At 36.1% G+C, this 22521-nt stretch overlaps 1 protein-coding gene across 5 annotated transcripts in view; it reads left to right on the plus strand.

Moving 5' to 3' along the window:
• Positions 1-22521, plus strand: part of STAG1 (stromal antigen 1) — a 520715-nt gene that overhangs the window by 395487 nt on the left and 102707 nt on the right. For all 5 annotated transcript variants that reach the window (XM_049870475.1, XM_049870474.1, XM_049870476.1 and 2 more), the window contains 2 exons: positions 432-546; positions 7863-7980. In XM_049870475.1, coding sequence (XP_049726432.1) covers positions 432-546; positions 7863-7980 — 233 coding nt within the window. The remainder of the gene's footprint in view (positions 1-431; positions 547-7862; positions 7981-22521) is intronic.

Genomic DNA, 22521 nt, shown 5'->3' on the forward strand with positions numbered 1-22521 from the left:
AGAGGTAATCATGATTAAAAGTGAATTTTTAGTTATTGATGGAACATGTGGTTAACGGTAATCACTTGATTGTGAAATCATTAAAGAATATAGAACTCATTTTTTAATCCAGTTTATTTAAAAAGTATATTTTCACTAGAAGGTAATACAGAATAATAACAGTGCTTATATTTTTCAGAAATATTTGAACATTGATTATCAGTAAAAACAAAAGCTTCCTTTTATATTTTAGATGTTGTTGAACTGTATGAAATAGTTGATACCCACTTTCGACCTACAGAATGTTAGTTTCATGTTTGTTGTGTTGCAATAGATCAGTAAGATGATCGCTAATATCGTTTCTTTTCTTTTAATATTGAAAAATTTGCATAGTGAAGAAAAAGACTGAAATTCATATCCATGTACATTTGTAATGCTCTTATTATTTCCAGACTATTCAGCAGACATGACCCACAAGCAGAAGAAGCATTGGCAAAGAGGAGGGGAAGGAACAGTCCAAATGGGAACCTCATTAGGATGCTGGTTCTTTTCTTTCTTGAAAGTGAGGTAAACATATTTACCATAACTCCTTATTTTGTTTTTTGTATTATATACATATTAAATAAAATTGTCAGTTAACTCATTATAATTGATTGGTATTTTTCAATCAAATTAAAATAAGTCTGTTCCTTATAAAAGTGTTTTCATTAATTGCCTGATGATGGAATCAGTACCCTACCTTTTGTGGGAGGAAGTTGTGAATGAATATGCAGGTATGGATCAACACTGAAGATAAGGCAACAGTTTTTCAAATTTTAAGATACTGCAGTACTGAATACATTTTTTATTGTTGCTTTTTGTTTTTCCTAAATTTGCATTTGTAGTTTTTAAATTAGATTATTTAAACAATTTGTGAAAGTTCTCAAGGTATTAAAACCATTATTCAGTTCTATCTTGTTTGAAAATTATATTCTTTAGGAAGGAAATAGAAAAATATGAATTTAAATGTTTTAGTTAATAGTTGTGCAAGCTCCATGAAATTCCCGGTGGTGTAGTGGTTAAGAGCTACATCTGTTAACCAAAAGGCTGGCAGTTCGAATTCACCAGACGCTTCTTGGAAACTCTGTGGGGCAGTTCTACTCTGTCCTGTAGGGTTGCTATTACTCAACGGCGTCCTTACAAGCTCCATAGCTGTACTTCCATGTGGCATACTCAGTTTTCACTTAAACAGTTTTTTAATTAGCATTCATGATATATTAACTATCAGAATCTGTTTTGCAGCTGAACTTTGCTTTGCCCACCTAAATATTCCTTGATGTTAATACTGTATTTCCTGACACTAAGGGGAATGATAATCTAAACCTAAAGAGTCTCAATAAATAAACTGGTTTAGAAAAGAATGGAGACAGAATTGCAAAGGAAATGCAGAAAATCTAGAAATATGGAACTGTCAATTTAATTTGGGGAAAAAAGTATTTTGAGTTTGTGTTTGAATGTTAGAGAAGACAAGAAACTTAAAAGATGCTATGAAGACTCAAGTTTCAGAGTGCTAAAAGAACTGTAGGAATGAGGAAGAGAGGCAAGCAACCTATATGAAAATTAAAATCACAGAGAAGTGAAAACTGAGCCAGTGGAGGGCAAAGCAGGGAAGAAAAATGGTGAAAGAGTTGCCGCTATTATTTTTTAATAGAGTTGAGAATAAATAGGGAAAGAGTCAAGTCAGAGAAAATCAGCTTGAGAGTTATATTTGAGGAAAGAATGTATATGAAAGCAGTGTTTTAGATGAGCATACAAATCACCTGCAGATCTTGAACAAAATGACAATTCTGATTCAGTCGCTCTAGGGTGGGGCTTGAAATTCTGCATTTCTAACAAGCTCCAAGGCGATGCTTATGATTCTAATCTAAAGAACTACACTTTGAGTAGTATTTAAAATATTATTTTCTTATCAGAATAAGTGTGGGTGTATTGTAAAGTTAAATGCAAAATGCCTGTGTGGATTTCTAAGCTAAAACATTAAATACCACAGATGTATATTCAAGCCCTATGAGAAAAAATGACTTTCATAGCAACCACAACTTTTCAAAAATTAAGAGGGTGAGCAAGACATGCAAAAGCTATTACAAACTATTGTCCAAAAAGTTTAGGGAATAAATGGAATTTGGTTATTAATTGAAGGAAAATGTTTTGGGTCTCTGAAAGCCTGGATACTTTTCTTTATGATTGGTTAAGTTTATTTCTTTCAAGAAAGACACAAGTACTTAGTTTCAAGCCATTTCATCTTCTTTTAAAAACAGTAATTTGTAATGTTTATTACTGTCCTATTTTCAATGGTATTACCATATTCCTGTGTTTGCTGCTACTTGCTGAAGTGTTAGAAGAGCATTAAAATGTATTTTCCCAATACTTCTGCATGGCATTCTTGCCAGCTTCAGAAACAACTGCAGATCATATTTAAGGTTTCTAGTTTTTTTTTTTTTTTTTAGTTGATTCCTGGTCATTATATTGGCATTTATGGTCTCTTGTTTCATAAGAAACATTTTTTGCCAACATCTGCCTTATTCAGTTGTACTAGTCCAGCCACACCTCACCTGAAACCAAAAAAAAAAAAAACCAACTGCCGTCAAGTCGATCCCGACTCATAGCGACCCTATAGGACAGAGTAGAACTGCCCCATAGAGTTTCCAAGGAGCGCCTGGCAGATTCGAACTGCTGACCTCTTGGTTAGCAGCCGTAGCACTTAGCCACTACGCCACCAGGGTTTCCCTGTAGGGTCACTATGAGCCAGAATTGACTCCATGGCAGTGGGTTTGGTTTGATTTTTTCACCTGAAACAGAGCGCTTAATATAGTTTGATGGAATTCAAATGGTGTCCTACCCCAAGTTCCTCTTTGTTTTCCTTCAGCACGTGTTTATTAGTAATGTTTTAGTAGTAGACTTACAATCTACTGACTTAAAAAAGACCTTAGAAATCATAGAGTGAGTCCATGTTATAGATTAATTACAGATTAACTGAACTGATTATTAGTCGTCTTCATTTTTCTGGATATGAAATAGTAAAATTTTAATGATAGAATTATAAAACATTGAATTGAAAGAGGTCTTATAGTTCACGGAGTAGCCTCCTTTTGCATATAAATTACAGATGAAATAATAGAGATTAAAACATCTTCCTAAACTGGCTATTAATTTTCTTTTTTTTTTTTTTAAAAAAGTGACATTTTTAAGTCATCACAACCTTTACAGCATTCATTGGTCTCAGCTAACAGAATACCTTGTATATTTTAGATGCATACCAAATGATATGAGAAATGATACTTGAATGCGAAGAGCCTAGATTCCCCTGTAAATTCAAACTGCTGACCTTTTGGTTAGCAGCTAAGTTCTTAACCATTGCTCTACCAGGTCTCCCTCCATAAGTAGTATGACCAAATAATTTATTTAACAAACTGTAATGCTTTTTGGACTGCAAAGGACACTATTGATTATTCCAAGGCAACAAACATAACCCAGGACAGCCCTGGACAAACTATGAATTATGACCACCTCCCCTTTTGGTTTGTGGAATTATGAGTCTAATTGTAACAGTCATTTAAGACAGAGAATTGACAGTCACATTATTGATATATCCAAGAAATCTTCCTCTAGTATTCATTCCTGGGAAATGAATGATAATTTTTTTGTTTTTATAAGTTCTTCAGGATTCATCAATGACTGATACTTTAGGAGAGGTGAAAACTCAATATAAGAGTATTTAGAAATTTTAGACTTAATAACTTGGGATGATTATTTGCATTATAAATGATTTTTCATAAAAGGTTCCATTACACAGTGAAATTCTTTAGTGTATTTAACTCTTTGATGAAGGGTTAGCAGGCAGAGAAAACTTGAGCTGAAATATTAGCAGCAACCTTAAAGTCAGTTGAAGATGAATCAGAATCCACACAGAAAATTGTAATTAACATCACCAAGAACGTGACATTGGTTTGTCTAATATACAAGTGTAGTGTAATGCCTCTAAATTATACTTAAATCTAGCAGGGTAAAATCCACCTAGATATAAATATGATTTTAGTTTGTATGTTATATATAATTTATAAATAAATTTTAATTTAATTATAATTAGTCATTTACCATATAGTGACTATCCATTAAAGAGTTACCCATTTTTGTTCATTTAGATCTGAAAAGTACAAAGAATGTCATGTGGGTACCTGATTTTAAAACTGTTCTTATAAATCGTGACACCAAAAATCATTTTTAGAAAATTCATTTTTCTCTCATTTTTTTGTATTCTGGTTCCTTTTTAATCTTAGAGGCTTTTTCTACAGCCATTTAAAATGCTCCAAGGCCTTTTTTCTTACAGCTTCTGCTTTGATTCTCCATAAAAGATCCTTGGTATAAAGTGTCTGAAAGGTGATTATAACCTTTTACCCCTTACTGGCTATTTTAGAATTTTTTATTTTCTCTTAAACATTGATTTACCTGGTATTTTGGTAAAAACTTGAGACTTGCAAGTTCTATGGCCATCACTGAAGCCTCAAGACACAAAGACTGTATAATAAACATTATGTCAAGCCAACCCCTGACTTGACCATATTGTACTGATTATTGTTGCTAATATTATTGAATTTGAAACCCTGATCACGGAAAATGGCCAACACACTACCCTGCCCTTCTGGTATACATATTGAATTTAAAACAACAGCTTGTTATTATTAACAGAAGACAGTGTACTGAGCCCCTTACAGCCAGAAAGATGAGGAAATTGTCAAAGAAGTCATCCTCTACATTTAAGAAAATTGGCTAGCACACATGCAAAATTTCTGGTAGGAATAATGACAACATGGCAGAGCTAAATTTTAATGTGGCCTGGAAAAGTCATTCATTAAGAATGCCACTGTTAATGGAATTACACTACTAAATTGCATCATCAACTCATCCAGCTGAAAACCTCAGGCTAAGGAAGATGAAAGAGATCTTATCAGCCCACCAGAATAGTGAGGACTTTTGAAAGGTATAAAGTAAATGGAAAAAGACCCAAGAAATCCCTTAGACCTGAGTAACCCATAACCCAGTAAAGCAAAAATATAAAAAGTTTCTTTTTTTAACTGGAATTTTCTGGTAGAACCATGACGTATACCAAAGATCAGAGCAGCAGAGGTGGTGAAAGGAGTAACGTATAGGTAGTAATTAAGTAGCTACCCTTTAACTGAGCCTATTCCTCACTTTAGAGCTGCTGGTCCAGCCATTTGAGAGGTGGACAAATGAGTCTGAGAAGCAAGGTACTGAATGTCACAGATAATTTATGGCCACTTTTTTAGAGAAAGAGGAAACTTTTGCATTCAAAAGACAAATTGTGTACTTACATCTTAGAGGAAAAGTCTGCTCAATTATAAATGCCCTCTTTCCACTTCCCTGCAAAATCCAGGAAGTCAGAATCAAGGAAGGATTCTAGCTACCAATATTCTTCATTCTAGATTCTTAGAACAGATAGGAACTGGCAACCAATATCAGTAAAATTTTTGTAAAAAATAACTACCATGAAAAAGAGGCACAAAATCCAACTAATTGATGAAAATTTTTAGCTAATACTCCCAATTTTAAGAAGAGGCTATTACGGAGGAGGAAGAGAATTCTTAGAAAGCAAAAACAAAATTCCCAAAATTCAAGGTGGAAAATTAGTAAGTAGCCTGAATGGATCCACCCAAATATCTGTTTAGTTGGCTAGAGAGCAAACTAAGGGATTTTGTTCCAGAGAGCAGTGCAAAAGAAGAAAGAAATGAAAAGTATGAGAGAGAAATTAAGAGACAAGGAGACAGATTCAGAAATTATTTATTGTATTATTATCTGGTAGGAGCTCTATAAACAGAACAAAGAATGGAGGGAAGGCACTAATCAAAGGACATGCAGTCAGAAAGTTTACTACCCATACATCCTATGCACAGAGTGTTACTTGAGTGTGTTTTCTAGCAAAATGAAAAATAAAGAAAACAAAAAGTATAAGAAACATTGGTGAGCAAATAAATCAGAAAAACTTGGGAGCTGAGTGTAAATAATATGGCTGTGAAGCTTAAGGAAAATATAAGATGTCAGGAATAATCCCAGTAAATATAAATAAAATATAAATAAAAAATGCTTTATTAAAAGACAGATGGTCATTTGAGGTTAAAATAAATAAAAAATAGCTATATACACCTTTAAATAACCACCAAAAAAAAAAAAAACCCATTGCCATCAGGTCAGTTCCGACTCATAGTGACCCTGTAGGACAGAGTACAACTGCCCCATAGTGTTCCAAGGCTATGATCTTTATAGAAACAGATTGCCATATCTTCCTTTCCACCAGTGGCTGATAGGTTCGAGCCGCTGACTTTTTGGCGCTTAACCGTTGCACCTTAACCAAAACCCATTTGCTGTCAAGGTGATTCAGACTCATAGCAACCCTATAGGAAAGGGTAGAACTGCCCCATAGAGTTCCCAAGAAGCAGCTGGTAGATTCTAACTGCCAGCCTTTAGATTAGCAGCCAAACACTTAACCACTGTGCCACCAGGGCTGTTTAGTCACAGAATCTTGATGTTCAGTATAGGTTTTAGTTTTTACAGCAGTTTTGAAACATTTTGTTTTTCTGTTTTCTGCTCCTTTTCTTCTTTGACACTAGGTATTATTGTTGTGTGCCACTTGTGTCAGTATTGGACTCTTACTGCACCAGTTGTGTCACTGTTGGAATGTTACTGGTTGTGTAGGAATAGTTTTTCAGAACTTTGGAGCATTTGAAGGTGTCTTGCTGCACACCTTTGCCCCTGTTCTTTCCAAGTAGAGGTGCTTATCGGTATTATCTGCTTTGGCTTTACCAGAAGTCACTGGGATAGCGTGTGGTACGGGTGTGTGTATGGTTTTCCTGAACAATTCAGGAACCAGGGTGTGAGATGTGGAAATGAAAAATTAAGGAGGTAGATGGCAAAGCGTTGAATAGGTCATGCAAATGCATATCAAAGTTAACCATAATGGTAGAATTAGGAGTGAGGAGGAAAACCAACTCAAGTGTCAAATGTGCCAAGGTATCAGTGAATAACCAGTAGATCTAAAAGGTGACCATCCATGCCTTGGATGGAGAAGTTCATTGTTAGCAACATTTAAGAACTGGAACGATGCCAACACCTTCTCCACTTACCTTCCTTAAAAAGCTTCATGGGAGTAATATTCTTCAGAGCTTAATGACAGAGGTAGAGAGTATTGCATAAAGTGTGTGATGAGGAGCTTAAGGGTGTTTGTTTACTGTGGGTAAATGGGTTTCGAGGGGAATTATCTAGAGAATAATGAGCAACAAAGAGGGGCACGGTAGTGGAGAATTTGAGTCAAATGGAAATGAGATTAGAAAAGCAAACAGATGCAGAAACTCACCTTGACAAACTTACCTTGACAATTTTAGACCTTGACTAAGATGAGATAGATGTGAAGGAAGGAGGGATTGGCTGGTACCAGAGTTTCAAATAGAATTCTAGAAAGTAAGTAATTTCCTCTAAAAAAGTGATAATTACAAAGGAACAAACAAGAGTAGTAAGAAGTAATCTAGATCCAGTTTCTGGTTTCAGGAATTCTACTAACTAGCTTTACTTTCACATCCTCATCTATAAATGATGTGGTTGGACTAGGATATCCTTAACCTCACTATTGTAAATGTTTAAAAAGCTAATTGATTCTGAATATTACATCTGCATAATCGACAGTGGAATACAAATAAATATATTATTCTCTTAGTGGCTCTTGAAATCATTGAGATCAAGTCATTTTAATTCTGAAGAAAGCACTTTATTAACTCAAAATATTAGTAGCTTATTCCTTAAACATTCTTTAGTCATATTTGATTTGTTATTTTTAGTTACATGAACATGCAGCCTACCTGGTGGACAGTTTGTGGGAGAGCTCTCAAGAATTGTTGAAAGACTGGGAATGTATGACAGAGTTGTTATTAGAAGAACCTGTTCAAGGAGAAGAAGGTACAGTGTTTGACAAGTTGATTTACATATTGTTTTGGGTTTTGTTGGTAATTATACTATGCTATGTGGTTTTTTTTTAATGTAGATTATGGAAACCCTGGTGGCATAGTTGTTAAGTACTACCGCTGCTAACCAAGAGGTCAGCAGTTCAAATCTGCCAGGTGCTCCTTGGAAACTCTGCGGGGCGGTTCTACTCTGTCCTGTAGGGTCACTATGAGTCAAAATTGACTCAACGGCAGTGGGTTTCATTTTTTTGGTTTGGTGTAGATTATTTCTTAAAAATGAGTATATGCAAATATGCTATGTGTATTTTTGCAAAGAGAGCAATTTGTTTCTCGTAACATGTAAGGATATCTTAATAGCTGATAACATCTTTCCAGATTAAGACTGCTGCTGTGCCATGGAGTTTTTTTTTTTTTTTTAATCTTTATTATTGCAATGTAATATTCAGACTTTTTTTGTGCTGATGTGAGACGTGAAATAATAATGTACTTAATGTAATAGAAATTGTGTATCTGGAATGTTTTTACTATAATTATACGTGAACTTGGAAAAGCCTGTGACACACAAGGATTTCATTAGACCCTACTGTCCCCTTTTGTCATATAATCTTAAAATCAGAAAATCAATGTAAATTAGATAATTTACATTAGAATAATTTACATTAGAAACAGGTGGAAATAATAGCTATGTAATAATTTCTGACGTGCACATGTTATTATACTTTGCATAGTAAAATGTACAGGAAAGTGGATATGTATACTTAATATCCACCACCCATCTGTCAGTTCGTTGTACTGTGGTGGCTTACGTGTTGCTATGATGCTAGAAATTATGCCACCGGTATTTCAAATATCAGCAGGGTCAGCCATGGTCTACAGGTTTCAGCAGAGCTTCTGGGTTAAGACAGACTTGGAAGAAAGGGCTGGTGATTTATTTCTGAAAATTAGCCAATGAAAACCATATGGATAAAGCAGAACACTGTCCGACTCACTCGCTTTGGACATGTCATCAGGAGGGATCAATCACTGGAGAAGGTGTTTGGTGAAGTGGTGGGCCAGTGAGGGCAAGGGAAACCCTTGGTAAGATGGATTGGCACAGTGACCACAACGATGGACTCGAACATGCTGGGGATTGCAAAGATGACACAGGAATGGGCAGGTTTTGTTCTGTTGTACGTAAGATCACCATGAGTCAGAGTCGACTTGGTGGCAGCTATGTATCTATATATCTGTACTTAATAAACACATATTCTGGAACTTTATACGTACTATTAGTTTCTTAGGACTAGAAATGCTTTTTCCTCTATCTATAGCTTTTTTTTTTTTTATAGCTGGGTTTCCAAACTGTCCCCCAATAGTGCTTTAAAGAATTGATGCTTCATTTAATTCGTATAATAGTACTGGATATAAGTATTGATAAGAGATTCATAGTGGACTGAACATGGACTTCAGAATCAAAAGAAATATAGATTCAGATTTTAAAATCTGTCCCTTGTGACTAATGTCCTCATTTTTTCTAACCCATAGTTTACTTTTCTGTATAACATAGGGATTATTTTCCTTACATACCTTATGTAGTTATTGTGAGAATTAAATGAGATGGTATAGTGTTGATTCCCTTTTCTGCTTACTATACCCCCCTGTGTGGTTCAACTCTCGGGTATAATTAGAAAAGAAGAGCCATCCTCTGCAGTTGACTGCCTAAATTGATTGCATCCCAAGTTCACCTGAAGAATGAGCATCCCTCAGTGTTCTAAGCAGTGATGCTAACTGGTACTATGTACATATGCATCATACCCAGATGTGTTCCAGCAAACTCTTTGAAAATATCTCTTTTAAACTTAGCATGATTTCATATTTTATCTATGACAGAAATCATCCCCAAACTTTGCCTAGACCTTCTTTCAAGGTGGAACTATCTTTTGCTCTACTTCTGGTTTTTGTTTACTGGTTTTTTTTTTTTCCCCCCCTCTTCATAATATCCTTAGCATGAAGATGGCCCTGTTACCAAATTGACAAGGGCCCTCTGCTCTTTAGGTCAAACTCCAGTTGTTCACCGGGTTCCCTTTACTTTTTTGATCACAAGAGAATGAACGTATATTCTGCGTTTTCTCCCCGTTATTTTACTTATGCATGTCCCTACCAAGTTCACTGACTTCATACATACTATTTCTAACTAATTTTATTATCTTCCCCAATAAAATCAGTTCCACTTTTAACCTTTACTGCCCAATCAGCACTGGAATAAAGGGCCTAGCATAGTATTCAGTGGTAATTCCTATCCATTTTTCTTTCATTGCTTGTGGTCATGAGGTTAACAAATTACCAGAGCTGGTTAGACCGTCTTCTTTCTGGTTACAAGCCATCTTTCTCTATATCACCCCATGCTCTGTGAGGTTATTTCCAAGGAGATAGGAGTTATAAGTTAAGGGAAAAAGAGCCAAGTTGATATGCTTTGCTGTTGTTAACTTTTTACTGACTTAAATAAGATGTGTAAACCAGTAAATAGTAATTAAATTACTGAGTTTTCTATCATCAAGGTGCTCTTGATGGACTTACCATATTAAATAACTCTGTACTATTAGGTGTTATATTTCATTGTCATTTGAATTTAGTTGACATTGGGCTTCTTCAGTTTCCAGTCAAGAGGTGGATTTGGGTTGGGTTGGTCTTGGCTAGGAAAGTGAGTTATAAGATGAGAAGAACTTTAAAGTAAACCGTAGTTTTAAGATACACGATATTTTTATGCAGATAGCACGCACTTCCAACATTTGTTTGCCACCCATGCCCTCCCTCCAACGATGTATTATTATAAGTGTGCTTTGCCAGTTTTTTTTCCTGATAACATGTAAAAAACGGCATAGGAGCACTTACGAAAATACCTCATGGAGTGGGGAGTGGGGTTGTTAAACAAACATAGAAGGTACACATTATTTGCGTAAAAATACTAAGCAAGGCCGGGGAAATTAGACATACAAGTGCAGAACAATGTCTGTATACATCATGACATACATATTCTCATACATTTGTTCATATGCATGCTCTGTTGCATATAAGCTTTGGCATAAGATGGCAGTCACATCAATGTTCCGTGCTAGTATTTTACTACATTTTATGATAAAAATGCTACTAGTTATTTATTAAAACTAATTAAAAATTAAGCTATTGTAGCTATCATAGATAGGTGTAGTGTGATAGGTACTCCAGTGGAGAAAATTCTAGGAAATTGAGATGTAGGACTAGATTTTGGGAAAATAGACACATTACCAAAGACTACCAATAGCGGTTGATATCACAGTAGCCTTAAGACTGCATTGCAGCATCTTTAAGCAACTGTTTTATATTCCGGAGTGAAATCAAATTGCTGGATAAACAAATTTGTAGTATAATGTAAAGTTCTGAGCACTTGTTACAGCTCTGCCGCCAGATAACAACATGATCGAAACCAAATCATTTAACTTATCTGATCTCAGCTTCTTTATAAAATAAGGGCATTTGACTAGATAATCTGTGGTCATTTCTAATGCTAAAATTCTGTGATCCAGTTGATGTGGATAAATGGAATTCTTCAAGGCAGAGAATCATTAGTTAATTTATAATTTAAAAATATTTATTGATCACCTTCTCTATGTCAAGTATTATGCTAAGTATTGAGGGTACAATATTAAACAAGGTCAGTGCACTGCCTATATGGAGTTTACATTCTACCTGGGGAGGCAGACCAAAACCAAGTAAACATTCAAAATAATTTCAAGGATAGTAAGTGTCTGTGATGGATAACAGTGAGGAGGGGACCATCTTTTGACTGAATCATCTTCGAAAACCCTTTTGAAGAGGCCATATGATCCAAGAATCTAATAGACACAGAAACTAGCAATTGGAATTTAAAAAGGAGTAGGGGAATAGGGGCTCTCTAGATAGAGAAAATATTAGTTGCAAAGTGTCTGAAGCAAGAATGATTTTGCTGTGTTCCAGGAGCTACTATAGCTAGAGCACAGTGAACCAGTGGCATAAGATGAGATTGGAGAGATACAAGCAGAAGCCAGATCGTGCAGAACATTTTGGGTTGGCAGTTCAAAACCACCCATCGGCTCCAAAAGAGAAAAACCTGGTGATCTGCTTCCATAAAGATTACAGCCAAGAAAACTCTATGGGGCAGGTCTGCTCTGTTACATGGGGTCACCATGAGTTAGAATCAACTCAACAGCACCCAACAACAAGTGCGTTGGGGAGCCATGGAATAATTTTAAAAGAGGGAATGGTGTGATGCCGTTCGTATTTTAAGAAAATGCCTTTTGGTTTACACACAATAAGAAAACAATCTTTGATAGTTACAGGGGAGGGATGGGAGGAAAAAACACTTAATAGGCAATAGATAAGTAGTAACTTTGGTGAAGGGTAAGACAGTACACAATACTGGGAAAGCCAGCACAACTTGTCCATTACAAGGCCCTGGAGGCTCCATGGACACGTCCAAACTCCCTTGGGAACGTGGTCTCGGGGAACATTTGTCTCAATTGGCATAATATAGTTTATAAAGAAAATGTTATACATTCTTCTTTGGTGAGTAGCATCTGGAGTCTTTTTTTTTTTTTTTTTTTTTTGCCCTGCCTTCCACCTGCTCTTGTCAGGAGCCTGGTGTTTACCTCTTTCTCTTCAAACAGCTCAGATCTACCCAGGGGCAGACAGACTAGATCCAGGGCACCTGCCTGCGTCTGGGGTGTTAAAAGCTTATAGGCAGCCATCTAAGATACTCCACTGATATCATGCCATTGGGAGCAAGGGAGAAGGAAGAAAACCAAAGATATGGGAAAGATTGGTCCAAGGGACTGAGGGACTATGAATACTACAGTCTCTGCTGGACTGAGTCCAGCACAGCAGGATGGTGCCTGGCTGCCACCACTGGCACCTCTGACAGGGATCATAATAGAGGGTCCCGGACAGAGCTGGAGAAAAATGAGAGGACAAAATTCTAACTCAAAAAAAAAAAAAGAGACCAGACTCAGTGGTCTGACAGAGACTGGAGAAACCCCAAGAGTATGGCCCTGGACACCCTTTTATCTCAGTAATGAAGTCACTCCTGAGGTTCACCCTTCAGCCAAAGATTGGACAGGCCCATAAAACAAAACAAGATTAAAGGGGCACACCAGCCCAGGGGCAAGGACTAGAAGTCAGGAAGAGACAGGAAAGCTGACAATAGGGGATGAAAAAAAAGGAAGGAAAACTTTCAAGACCTGAAAAAACTATGCAGTCCCATCAAGTTCCAGCTCTCACAAGTTTCACTGTATAATAAGGAGCCCTGGTGGCACAACAGCTAAGCGCTCAGCTGTTAACTGAAAGGTTGGCAATTTGAAGCCACTCAGTGGCTCCTCGGGAGAAGGGCGTGCAGCCTGCTTCTGTAATAAGTATAGCTTAGGAATGACAGTTCTGTGGTGTCACATGGGGTCTCTGTGAGGTGGAATTGACTCGATGGCACACAACCACCACCACCACATCTTTATAATATATTGCTTATAAATATATTTAAAGTAAAATAACATTAAAATAAAAAAGAAAATGCCTTTTTAAACATGGTTTGGAAAGGACAAAAAACCAGACTGGCTAGTTAGGTAATTGATACAGTGGCTTCTGTGGGAAATGATAGTAAAAATATCAAAGAGGAAGACAGATTATAAAGAAGGAAAAGCCCACAGCTGAGTTTTAAAGATTGTCCGTGAATAGGGACAAAAGCAATAAAAGAGAAACAAGTGAGACAGCTAATTAACTACCTATAAAAAAAAAAGAGAGAGATAATACTATCCTATAAACCCAAACCAAAACCGTTGCCATCGAGTTGATTCTGACTCATAGCGACCCTATACGACAGAGTAGAACTACCCGCATAGGATTCCCAAGGAGCGGTTGGTGAATTAGAACTACCAGCCTTTTGGTTAGCAGCCAAACTCTTGACCACTGCACCACCAGGGCCCCATTCTATCCGACAGAAGCTCAATAAAATGGTGTGCAAAGGAGCTAATACCATACACTGCAGAGGAGAAAAAGGACTATGCAAAGACTACGGTCACTTTAAAGAATTTGTTTTCAGTGGTTAGAAAGTGATAAACCAGAGTTCAAGGTGATAACAATAAAATCAATAGTGAAGAAATGGAGATGATGCAAAGATGGTTCCCAAAAAGTTAGAAAATTTTGTAGTTATCTGATAATTCATAGTATCAACAGATGCGAATTTGTTTCAATCAGTGTGGCTATTTGCTTGTCTCTGGCTTACGGCTTGCTTTGCCTTCAATTTTAAGTGGTTTTGCTCTCATATCCCAGAAGGAACTTTGGTTAAATTTCAACTATTTTTGAGTCTTCCTAGCATCTGATTTTTCAAGGAAATTTTCTAAGTGGATGTGTTTGATTATAGGGCAACAAAATAGATGGCATCGGACACTGTAAGGTTATTATTCAACAATAATACAGATTTTTGTAAATAGTGGAGACTGTTTCCATTCTTGAGATAAGTTGATCTCACTCTCCTCACTTTCTGTGGGACTAGATTTGTTCATAGACAACCTTGAAGTTCCTTTATCTCCAGCCAAATTTGAAAAATGATGAAGTTCTAGAATCATAAACAGAAACAGTATTTTCTGTATTACTAGGGATTAGATCATGGGAGTATAGATGGAAAAGCTGAAGTTCTTTCATGTGTTAAGACAACTTAAAATGTTAAAACAAAAAAAAATGGCTGAATTAAAAGGTACATACACATCCATACTAGGATAATTTTAGTACACAATAAAGGACGTTATGTCTTCGCCTTTTCGTTGCTGTTGACTAAATTTATTATAAAATAATCAATGCAAGCTTTTAAACTCTAATAGCTTGTTTTTGTTTTTCTTTGAATTTATAGTTCTTTCTCTGTAATACTGACATCTATTGGTCTTTCACAGATGTGGGAAGTACATGAATTAATATACAGAAAGAAAAAGGGAGAGTGGGAGAGACAAAACTAAGCTATTCAGATTAGTCTCAAAACCTGTCTTTAAAATTACATAGGATTGAATTCAGTGAAGGAAGTACAGAACGTAATTGGGGAAAAAATCATGTTTTTTAAATGACATAAAGCAAAAATGAGGAGAGAGATGCACCTGACTGAAAAGATTATAAAAATGTCACTTATCCCAGTGTAATATATAATTTTCTAACCATACCAGTCAGAATTCCAGCATATTTGTGAGAGCTCTGGGAAGTGAGGTGGCAAGGGGAACTAAGCAAAATGATTTTAAAGTTTATATAGAATTTCAAGCTTGTGTAAAAAGGCAGTATACCTTAGTGCTTAACAGTATAAATTCTGTAGTCAGACTACCTGGATTCATATCTTGGTTCTAGTACTAGCTGAGAGCTTTGAAAAGTTATTTCTTTGTGAATCAGTTTCCTCACCTGTAAAGTGAGGATATGTTTTTATCTCTTGAGATTATTTCGAGGATAAAACAAGTTAATCATGTAAACCACTTACACATATACTTACATTAACAGTGCCTTTTTTGTTTTTTTAGGTTTAGGAAATGCATGTAACAAATTGTGTGCTGTTAGCATTATAGAAATACAGTTATCGAATTTACCAAAAAAAAAAAATTAGAAGAAGGACTAGATAAGGGAAATTTGTTCAACTAAATATTTGAAGTAGTTGACTTAAGTTATATTAAAACTGTAAATTATGTTACAAAAAAAACTTGTAGAAATAGGTAGATTAGTAAAACTAAATAAATCCAGAAATAGGTCCAAGTATATATGAGGGCCCTAAAACAGTTAAAAATGGCATTTTAATTCAAAGGGGAAAGCTGGTTTACTTAACAATGGGGGAAGCATAATTGGCTATTCATCAGTGGAAGTAAACTGGCTGATACTTCATACTGTGGGCAAAAATAAAAGCCAGCCAGTTAAAGATACAAAAGTGTAAATAAAGTAAAAAATAAAAATAAAATAAAATGAAAAATATATTGCTATAATCTCCAGAATAAGGAGATATTTTGAAAGCACTGTAAGAAACCCAGAAGCCACAAAACAGAAGGTGACAGATGTGACTTTACAAAAATTAACACTTTCTGTCAAAAGACACCATAAAGAGTCTGACAACAAAGGACAAACCAGGAGAAAATACTTGCATCATTCAAATGACAAAGATTACTATCTCTAATATACAAGAGCTCTCATAAACAGATAGGGTGATTAATAAAACATAAAAATGTTCAAAGAATAGACATAGAATAATCTTAGAAAAAGGATACTAAGCCAGTGAACAAGATAATACGCTCCTAATACACTCCACTTCATTAGTTAGTATATAAAACAAACCAAAAAAACCAAACCCGTTGCCACTGATTGAGTCATTTCTGACTCATAGCGACCCAAAGGACAGAGTAGAACTGCCCAGCAGGGTTTGCAAGAAGCAGCTGATGGACTGGAACTGCCAACCTTTTGGTTAGCAGCCAAATGCTGTTAGTGGATGTTTAATAGATAGGAAAAGGCAAAATAACAACTACTGGATTGGCCAAAAATAAAGGGATTTATAATATCCAGTGCTAGCAGGTATATGAGGAATGAAACATTGTCGTCCTTGCAGTTAGGGGTGTGAATTGTAGTAAATAACCTTTGTAATTTGTTGGTGTGAAGATTTTCTTTCCCTTTGACCATTACTCCTTCTTGGGAATTTATTCTACAGAAAAAAATATTTCTTTTAAATTTTATAGGTATTAATGATGTTTTCCTGCAGTTTATACTGTCAAAACTCTGGAAATATTTTGTTTAATTTTATTTTTTTATTGTGCTTTAGGTGAAAGTTTACAGCTCAGGTTAATTTCTCATACAAAAATTGATACACATATTGTTTTGTGACATTTGTTGAGATCCCCACAATGTGACGGCACACCCCCCCTTTCTACTCTGAGTTTCCTATGTCAGTTTGACCAGGTCCTGTCCCTTCCTGCCTTCTCATCCTGCTTTTGCACAGGAGCTGCCCATTTAGTCACGCATATCTGATTGAACTAAGAAGCACATTCCTAATGTGTATTATTTTCTGTTTCATAGTCGTATCTAATCTTTGTCTAAAGAGTGCCTTCAGGGATGGTTTGAGTTCAGGGTTAACAGCACATCCAGGGGGTCATAGTTTCAGAGGTTCCTCCAGTCTCTGTCTAACCATTAAATCTCGTCTTTTTATGTGAATTTGAGTTTTATATTTTTTCCTGCTCTGTCTGGGGCTCTCTGTTGTGTTCCCTGTCAGAGCGGTAATTGGTAGTAGCCAGGCACGATCTAGTTCTTCTGGTCTCAGGCTGGTGGAGTCCCTGGTTCATATGGTCCTTTAGTCCTTTGGGCTAATATTTTTCTTGTGTCTTTGGTTTTCTTCATTCTCCTTTGCTCCAAGTGGCATGGGACCAATAGATATATCTTAGATGACCACTTGCAAGCTTTTAAGACCACAGACGCCACTCACTAGAGTGGGATGTAGAATATTTACATAATAAACTTTGTTATGATACTTGACCTAGATGTCCCCCGAAACTATGGTCCCCAGGCCCCAGCTACTCTGTCCTTCAAAGTGTTTGGATGTATACAGGAAATTACTGTGCTTTTGGTTTGGTCCAGTTGTGATGACTTCCCCTTTATTGTGTGTTCTCATTTCCTTCACCGAGGTTGATCCTTGTCTACTGTCTAGTTAGTGATTTCCCTTCCTTCTCCCACCCCACCCTCGTAACCATCAAAGAAAACTTTTTTTGTGTGCTTAAACCTTGTCTTGAGTTCTTGTAATAGTGGTCACATACATATTTGTCCTTTTGTGACTGACTTGTTTAATTCAGCACAATGTGCTCCAGGTTCATTCATGTCATGAGATGTTTCACGGATTCATCATTGTTCTTTATCATTTTATAGTATTCCATTGTGTGTATGTACCATAATTTGTTTATCCATTTGTCTGTTCATGAGCACCTAGGTTGTTTCTGTGTTGTTGCTATTGTGAATAGTGCTGCAGTGAACATGGGTGTGCATGTCTATTCATGTGGCAGCTTTTATTTCTCTTGGGTATATTCCTAGGAGTGGGACTGCTGCATCGTACTGTGTTTCTATTTCTAGCTTTTTAAGGAACTGCCGTATCATTTTCCAAAGGGGTTGTATCATTTTACATTCCCAATGGTGTGTAAGAGTTCCAGTCTCTCCAAAACCTTTCCAACATTTGTTATTTTGTGTTTTGTGGATTAGTGTCAGATTTGCCGGGGTGAGATGGTGTCTCATGGTAGTTTTTATTTGCATTTCTGTAGTGCTAGTGATTGTGAACATTTCCTCATGTGCCTGTTAGCCGACTGAATGTTTTCTTTGGTGAAGTGTCTGTTGTTCATATTCTTTGCCCATTTTTTAATTGGGTTATTTGTCTTTTGTTGTTGAGATGTTGCAATATCTTGCAGATTTTTGTGATTAGACCCTTATCAGATCTGTCGTAGCCCAAAATTTTTTCCCACCCTGTAGGTTGTCTGTTTACTCTTTCGGTGAAGTCTTTTGGTGAGTCACATGTGTTTGATTTTTAGGAGCTCCCGGTTTTCTAGTTTCTCTTCTGGTGCTTGTGCCTTGTTAGTTATGGTTTGTATACTATTTATGCCATGCATTAGCTCTCCTAACATTGTCCCTATTTTTTCCCATTATCTTTATCGTTTAGATTATGCATTTTAGTCTTTAATCCATTTTGAGTTAGTTAAATTGTGTAGGCTGTGAGGTATGGGTCCTGTTTTGTTTTTTTGCAGATTGATATCCATTTGCACTAGCATCATTTGTTAAAGAGACTGTCTTTTCCTCATTTAATGGACTTTGGGCTTTTGTCAAATATCAGTTGCCCATATGTGGATGGATTTACGTCTGGGTTCTCAAGTCTGTTCCATTGGCCTGCGTGTATGTTGTTGTACTAGTACCAGGCTGTTTTGACTACTGTGGCAGTGTAATAGGCTCTAAAATCAGGTAGCGTGAGGCCTCCCACTTTGTCCTTCTTCAGTAATTCTTTCCTTATCTGGGACCTCTTCCCTTTCCATATGAAGCTGGTGATTTGTTTCTCTACCTTGTTCAAAAATGCTGTTGAAATTTGAATCAGAATTGCATTGTATTTGTAGATCGCTTTGGGTAGAATTGACATTTTCACAATGTTAAGTCTTCTATCCATGAGCAAGATATGTTTTTCCATTTACGTGGGTCTCTTTTCGTTTGTTGCAGTAGAGTTTTGTAGTTTTCTTCGTCTAGGTCTTTTACATCTCTGGTTAGATTTATTCCTAGGTACTTTATCTTCTTGGGGGCTATTGTAAATGGTATTGATTTGGTGATTTCCTTTTTGAAGTTCTCTTTGTGGGTGTAGAGGAATCCAACTGATTTTTGTGTGTTTATTTTGTATCCTGATACTTTGCTGAAATCTTCTATTAGTTACAGTAGTTTTCTTATGGATTCTTTGGGGTTTTCTGTGTATAAGATCATACCATCTGCAAATAGGAACACTTTTATTTCTTCCTTATCAATTTGGAAGCCCTTTCTTTTTCTTGCCTTATTGCTCTGGCTAGGACCTCCAGCACAATGTTGAATAAGAGTAGTGATAAAGGGCCTCCTCGTCTGGTTCCCATTCTCAAGGGGAATACTTTCAGACTCTCTTAGTTTAGAATGATGTTGGCTGTTGGCTTTGTATAAATGCCCTTTATTATGTTCAAGAGTTTCCCTTCTGTTCCTGTTTTGCTGAGAGTTTTTATCATGCATGGGTGTTGGACTTTGTCAAATGCCTTTTCTACATCAATTGATAAGATCATGTGGTTCTTTTGCTTTATTTATTTGATGGATTACATTGATTGATTTTCTAGTGTTGAACCATCCCTGTATACCTGGTATGAATCTCACTTGGTCATGATGAATTTATTTTTTTTTTTATATGCTATTGAATTTTATTCACTAGAATTTTATTGAGGATTTTTGTGTCTATGTTGATGAGGGATATTGGTCTATGATTTTTTTGTGTGTGTATGGTATCTTTACCTGGCTTTGGTATCAAGGTTATGGTGGCTTCATAGAATGAGTTCAGGAGTATTCTGTCCTTTTCAGTGCTCTGAAATACCTTATTAGTACTGATGTTAGCTCTTCTCTGAAAATTTGGTAGAATTCTCCAGTGAAGCTGTCCAGGCCAGGGCTATTTTGCTGACGTTGGGGTTTTTTTTAATACCTCTTCAATAGCTTCTCTTGTTATAGGTTTATTTAGTTTGTCTACCTTGGTTTGTGTTGGTTTAGGTAGGTAGTATGTTTCTAGAAATTTGTCCATTTCCTCTAGATTTTCAAATTTGTTGGAGTACAATTTTTCATAGTATTCTGTTATGATCCTTTTTATTTCAGTTATCACCCCTTTCATTTCTTATTTCAGTTATTTGCTTCCTTTTCAGTTTTTCTTTTGTCATTTTTGCCATTGGTTGTTGATTTTGTTGATCATTTGAGAAAAACAACTTTTGGTCTTGTTAAGTTCAGTAGTTTTTCTGTTCTCTATTTCATTTATTTCAGCTCTAATCTTTATTATTTCCCTTCTTCTGGTGCCTGAGGGCTTCTTTCGCTGCTCTCTCTTGTTCAAGTTGTAGGGTTAATGTTTTGATTTAGGCCCTTCTTTTTGGATGTATGCATTTATTGCTATAAATTGACCTTTTAGCACTGCTTTTGCTAAGTCCCAAAGGTTCTGGGAAGATGTATTTTCGTTCTTATTTGCTTTTATGAGTTTCTTTATTCTGTCCTTGATTTCTTCTATAAATCAGTAATTTTTAAGCAAGGTGTTCAGTTTCCATGTATTTGATTTTTCTTTTTTCCATGGTATTACTGTTACTGATTTCTAATTTTATGGCATTATGAACAGAAAAAATGCTTTGTAATATTTTAATGTTTTGGATTCTATTAAATCTTGCTTTATGGCCTAAAATATGGTCTCTTCTAGAGAATGTTCCTTTTACGTTAGAAAAGAATGTATATTTGGCTGCTGTTTGGTGGACTGTTTTGTGTATGTCTGTGAGGTCAAGTTGATTGATCGTGGCATTTGGATTTTCCGTATCTTCATTGAATTTCTTTCTAGATGTTCTGTCTTTCACCAAAAGCAGTGTATTGAAGTCTCCTACTAATGTTATGGAAGTGTCTATTTCTCTTTTCATTGCTCTTATAGTTTATTTTATCTATCTTGGAGCTCTGTCATTGGGTGCCTATATATTTATTATGTTTATGCCCACTGGTGTATTGACCCTTTAATCATTATATGGTGTCCTTCCTTATCCTTTGTGGTGAATTTTGTTCTTAAGTCTATTTTGTCAGAGATGAATATTGTCACTTCTGCTCCTTTTTGATTGTTGTTTGCTTGATACATATTTTTTTCCAAATTTTGAGTTTTAGTTTGTTTGTGTTTTTGAGTCTAAGGTATGTCTCTTGTAGGCAGCATATAGATGAATTGTGTTTTTTAATCCATTCTGCCACTCTCTGTCCCTATTGGTGCATTTGGTCCATTTACATTCAGTGTCGTTATTGACAGGATGAATTTACTGCTATCATTTTTATTTTATTTTATTTTTTTAATTTTTTTGTGGTGTTGACAGCTTCTTTGTTTCACTTAATTTTCTATGCTGAGTTGTTCATTTGTTTTTTTTTCCCCCTTCTTTTCAAATTTAACACCATTATGCTCTTATTAAAAAATAGAATGATATCAGCACTTTTGTGAGGATGAAGATAATTATGCATTATCAAATTTATAGTTGGCTAGTACTTATTCGGACCGTGGTGGTGTAGTGGTTAAGCGCTGTGTCTGCTAACGAAAAGGTCGGCAGCTCGAATCCACCAGGCACTCCCCGGAAACTCTATGGGGCAGTTCTACCCTGTCCTGAGGGTCGCTGTGAGTCAGAATCGACTTGATGGCAGTGGGTTTGGTTTTTTGGTTTTTTAGCACTTACTCTTTGCAAGACACTTTTCTATATCAGGTCTGATGCAATTGAAAGCTGTTTTTTTCCCCTTCCGCTACCTTTTTTTTTTTTTGGTGCTTTCTGTGAAGGTTCAGGGAACAAACTACCTTCAAATGAAATAGTACACATACTGTTTTATGACATTGATTACCAACCCCACCACATGTCAGTACGCTCCCTTCTTGACCTTAGTTCCCTATTACCAGCTTTCCTGTCCCCTCCTGCCTTCTAGTCCTTGCCTCAGGGCTGGTGTGTCCCTTTAGTCTTGGTTTATTTTATGGGCTTGTCTAGTCTTTGGCTGAAGTGTAAACCTCAGGAGTGACTATATACTTGAGTTAAAAAGGTGCCTGGGGCCATAGTGTCAGGGTTTCTCCAGTCTCCATCAGGCCAGTAAATCTGGTCTTTATTCATTTATTTATTTATTTTTGTATTTTAGATGAAGGTTTACAGAACAAACTAGTTTCTCATTGAACAGTTAGTACGCATGTTATTTTATGACACCAGTTAACAACCCCATGGTATGTCAACACTCTCCTTTTCTATTTTGGGTTCCCCGTTTTCATTTG

Source organism: Elephas maximus, chromosome 26, assembly GCF_024166365.1.
Source record: "Elephas maximus indicus isolate mEleMax1 chromosome 26, mEleMax1 primary haplotype, whole genome shotgun sequence".
Classification (NCBI taxonomy): Eukaryota; Metazoa; Chordata; class Mammalia; order Proboscidea; family Elephantidae; genus Elephas; species Elephas maximus.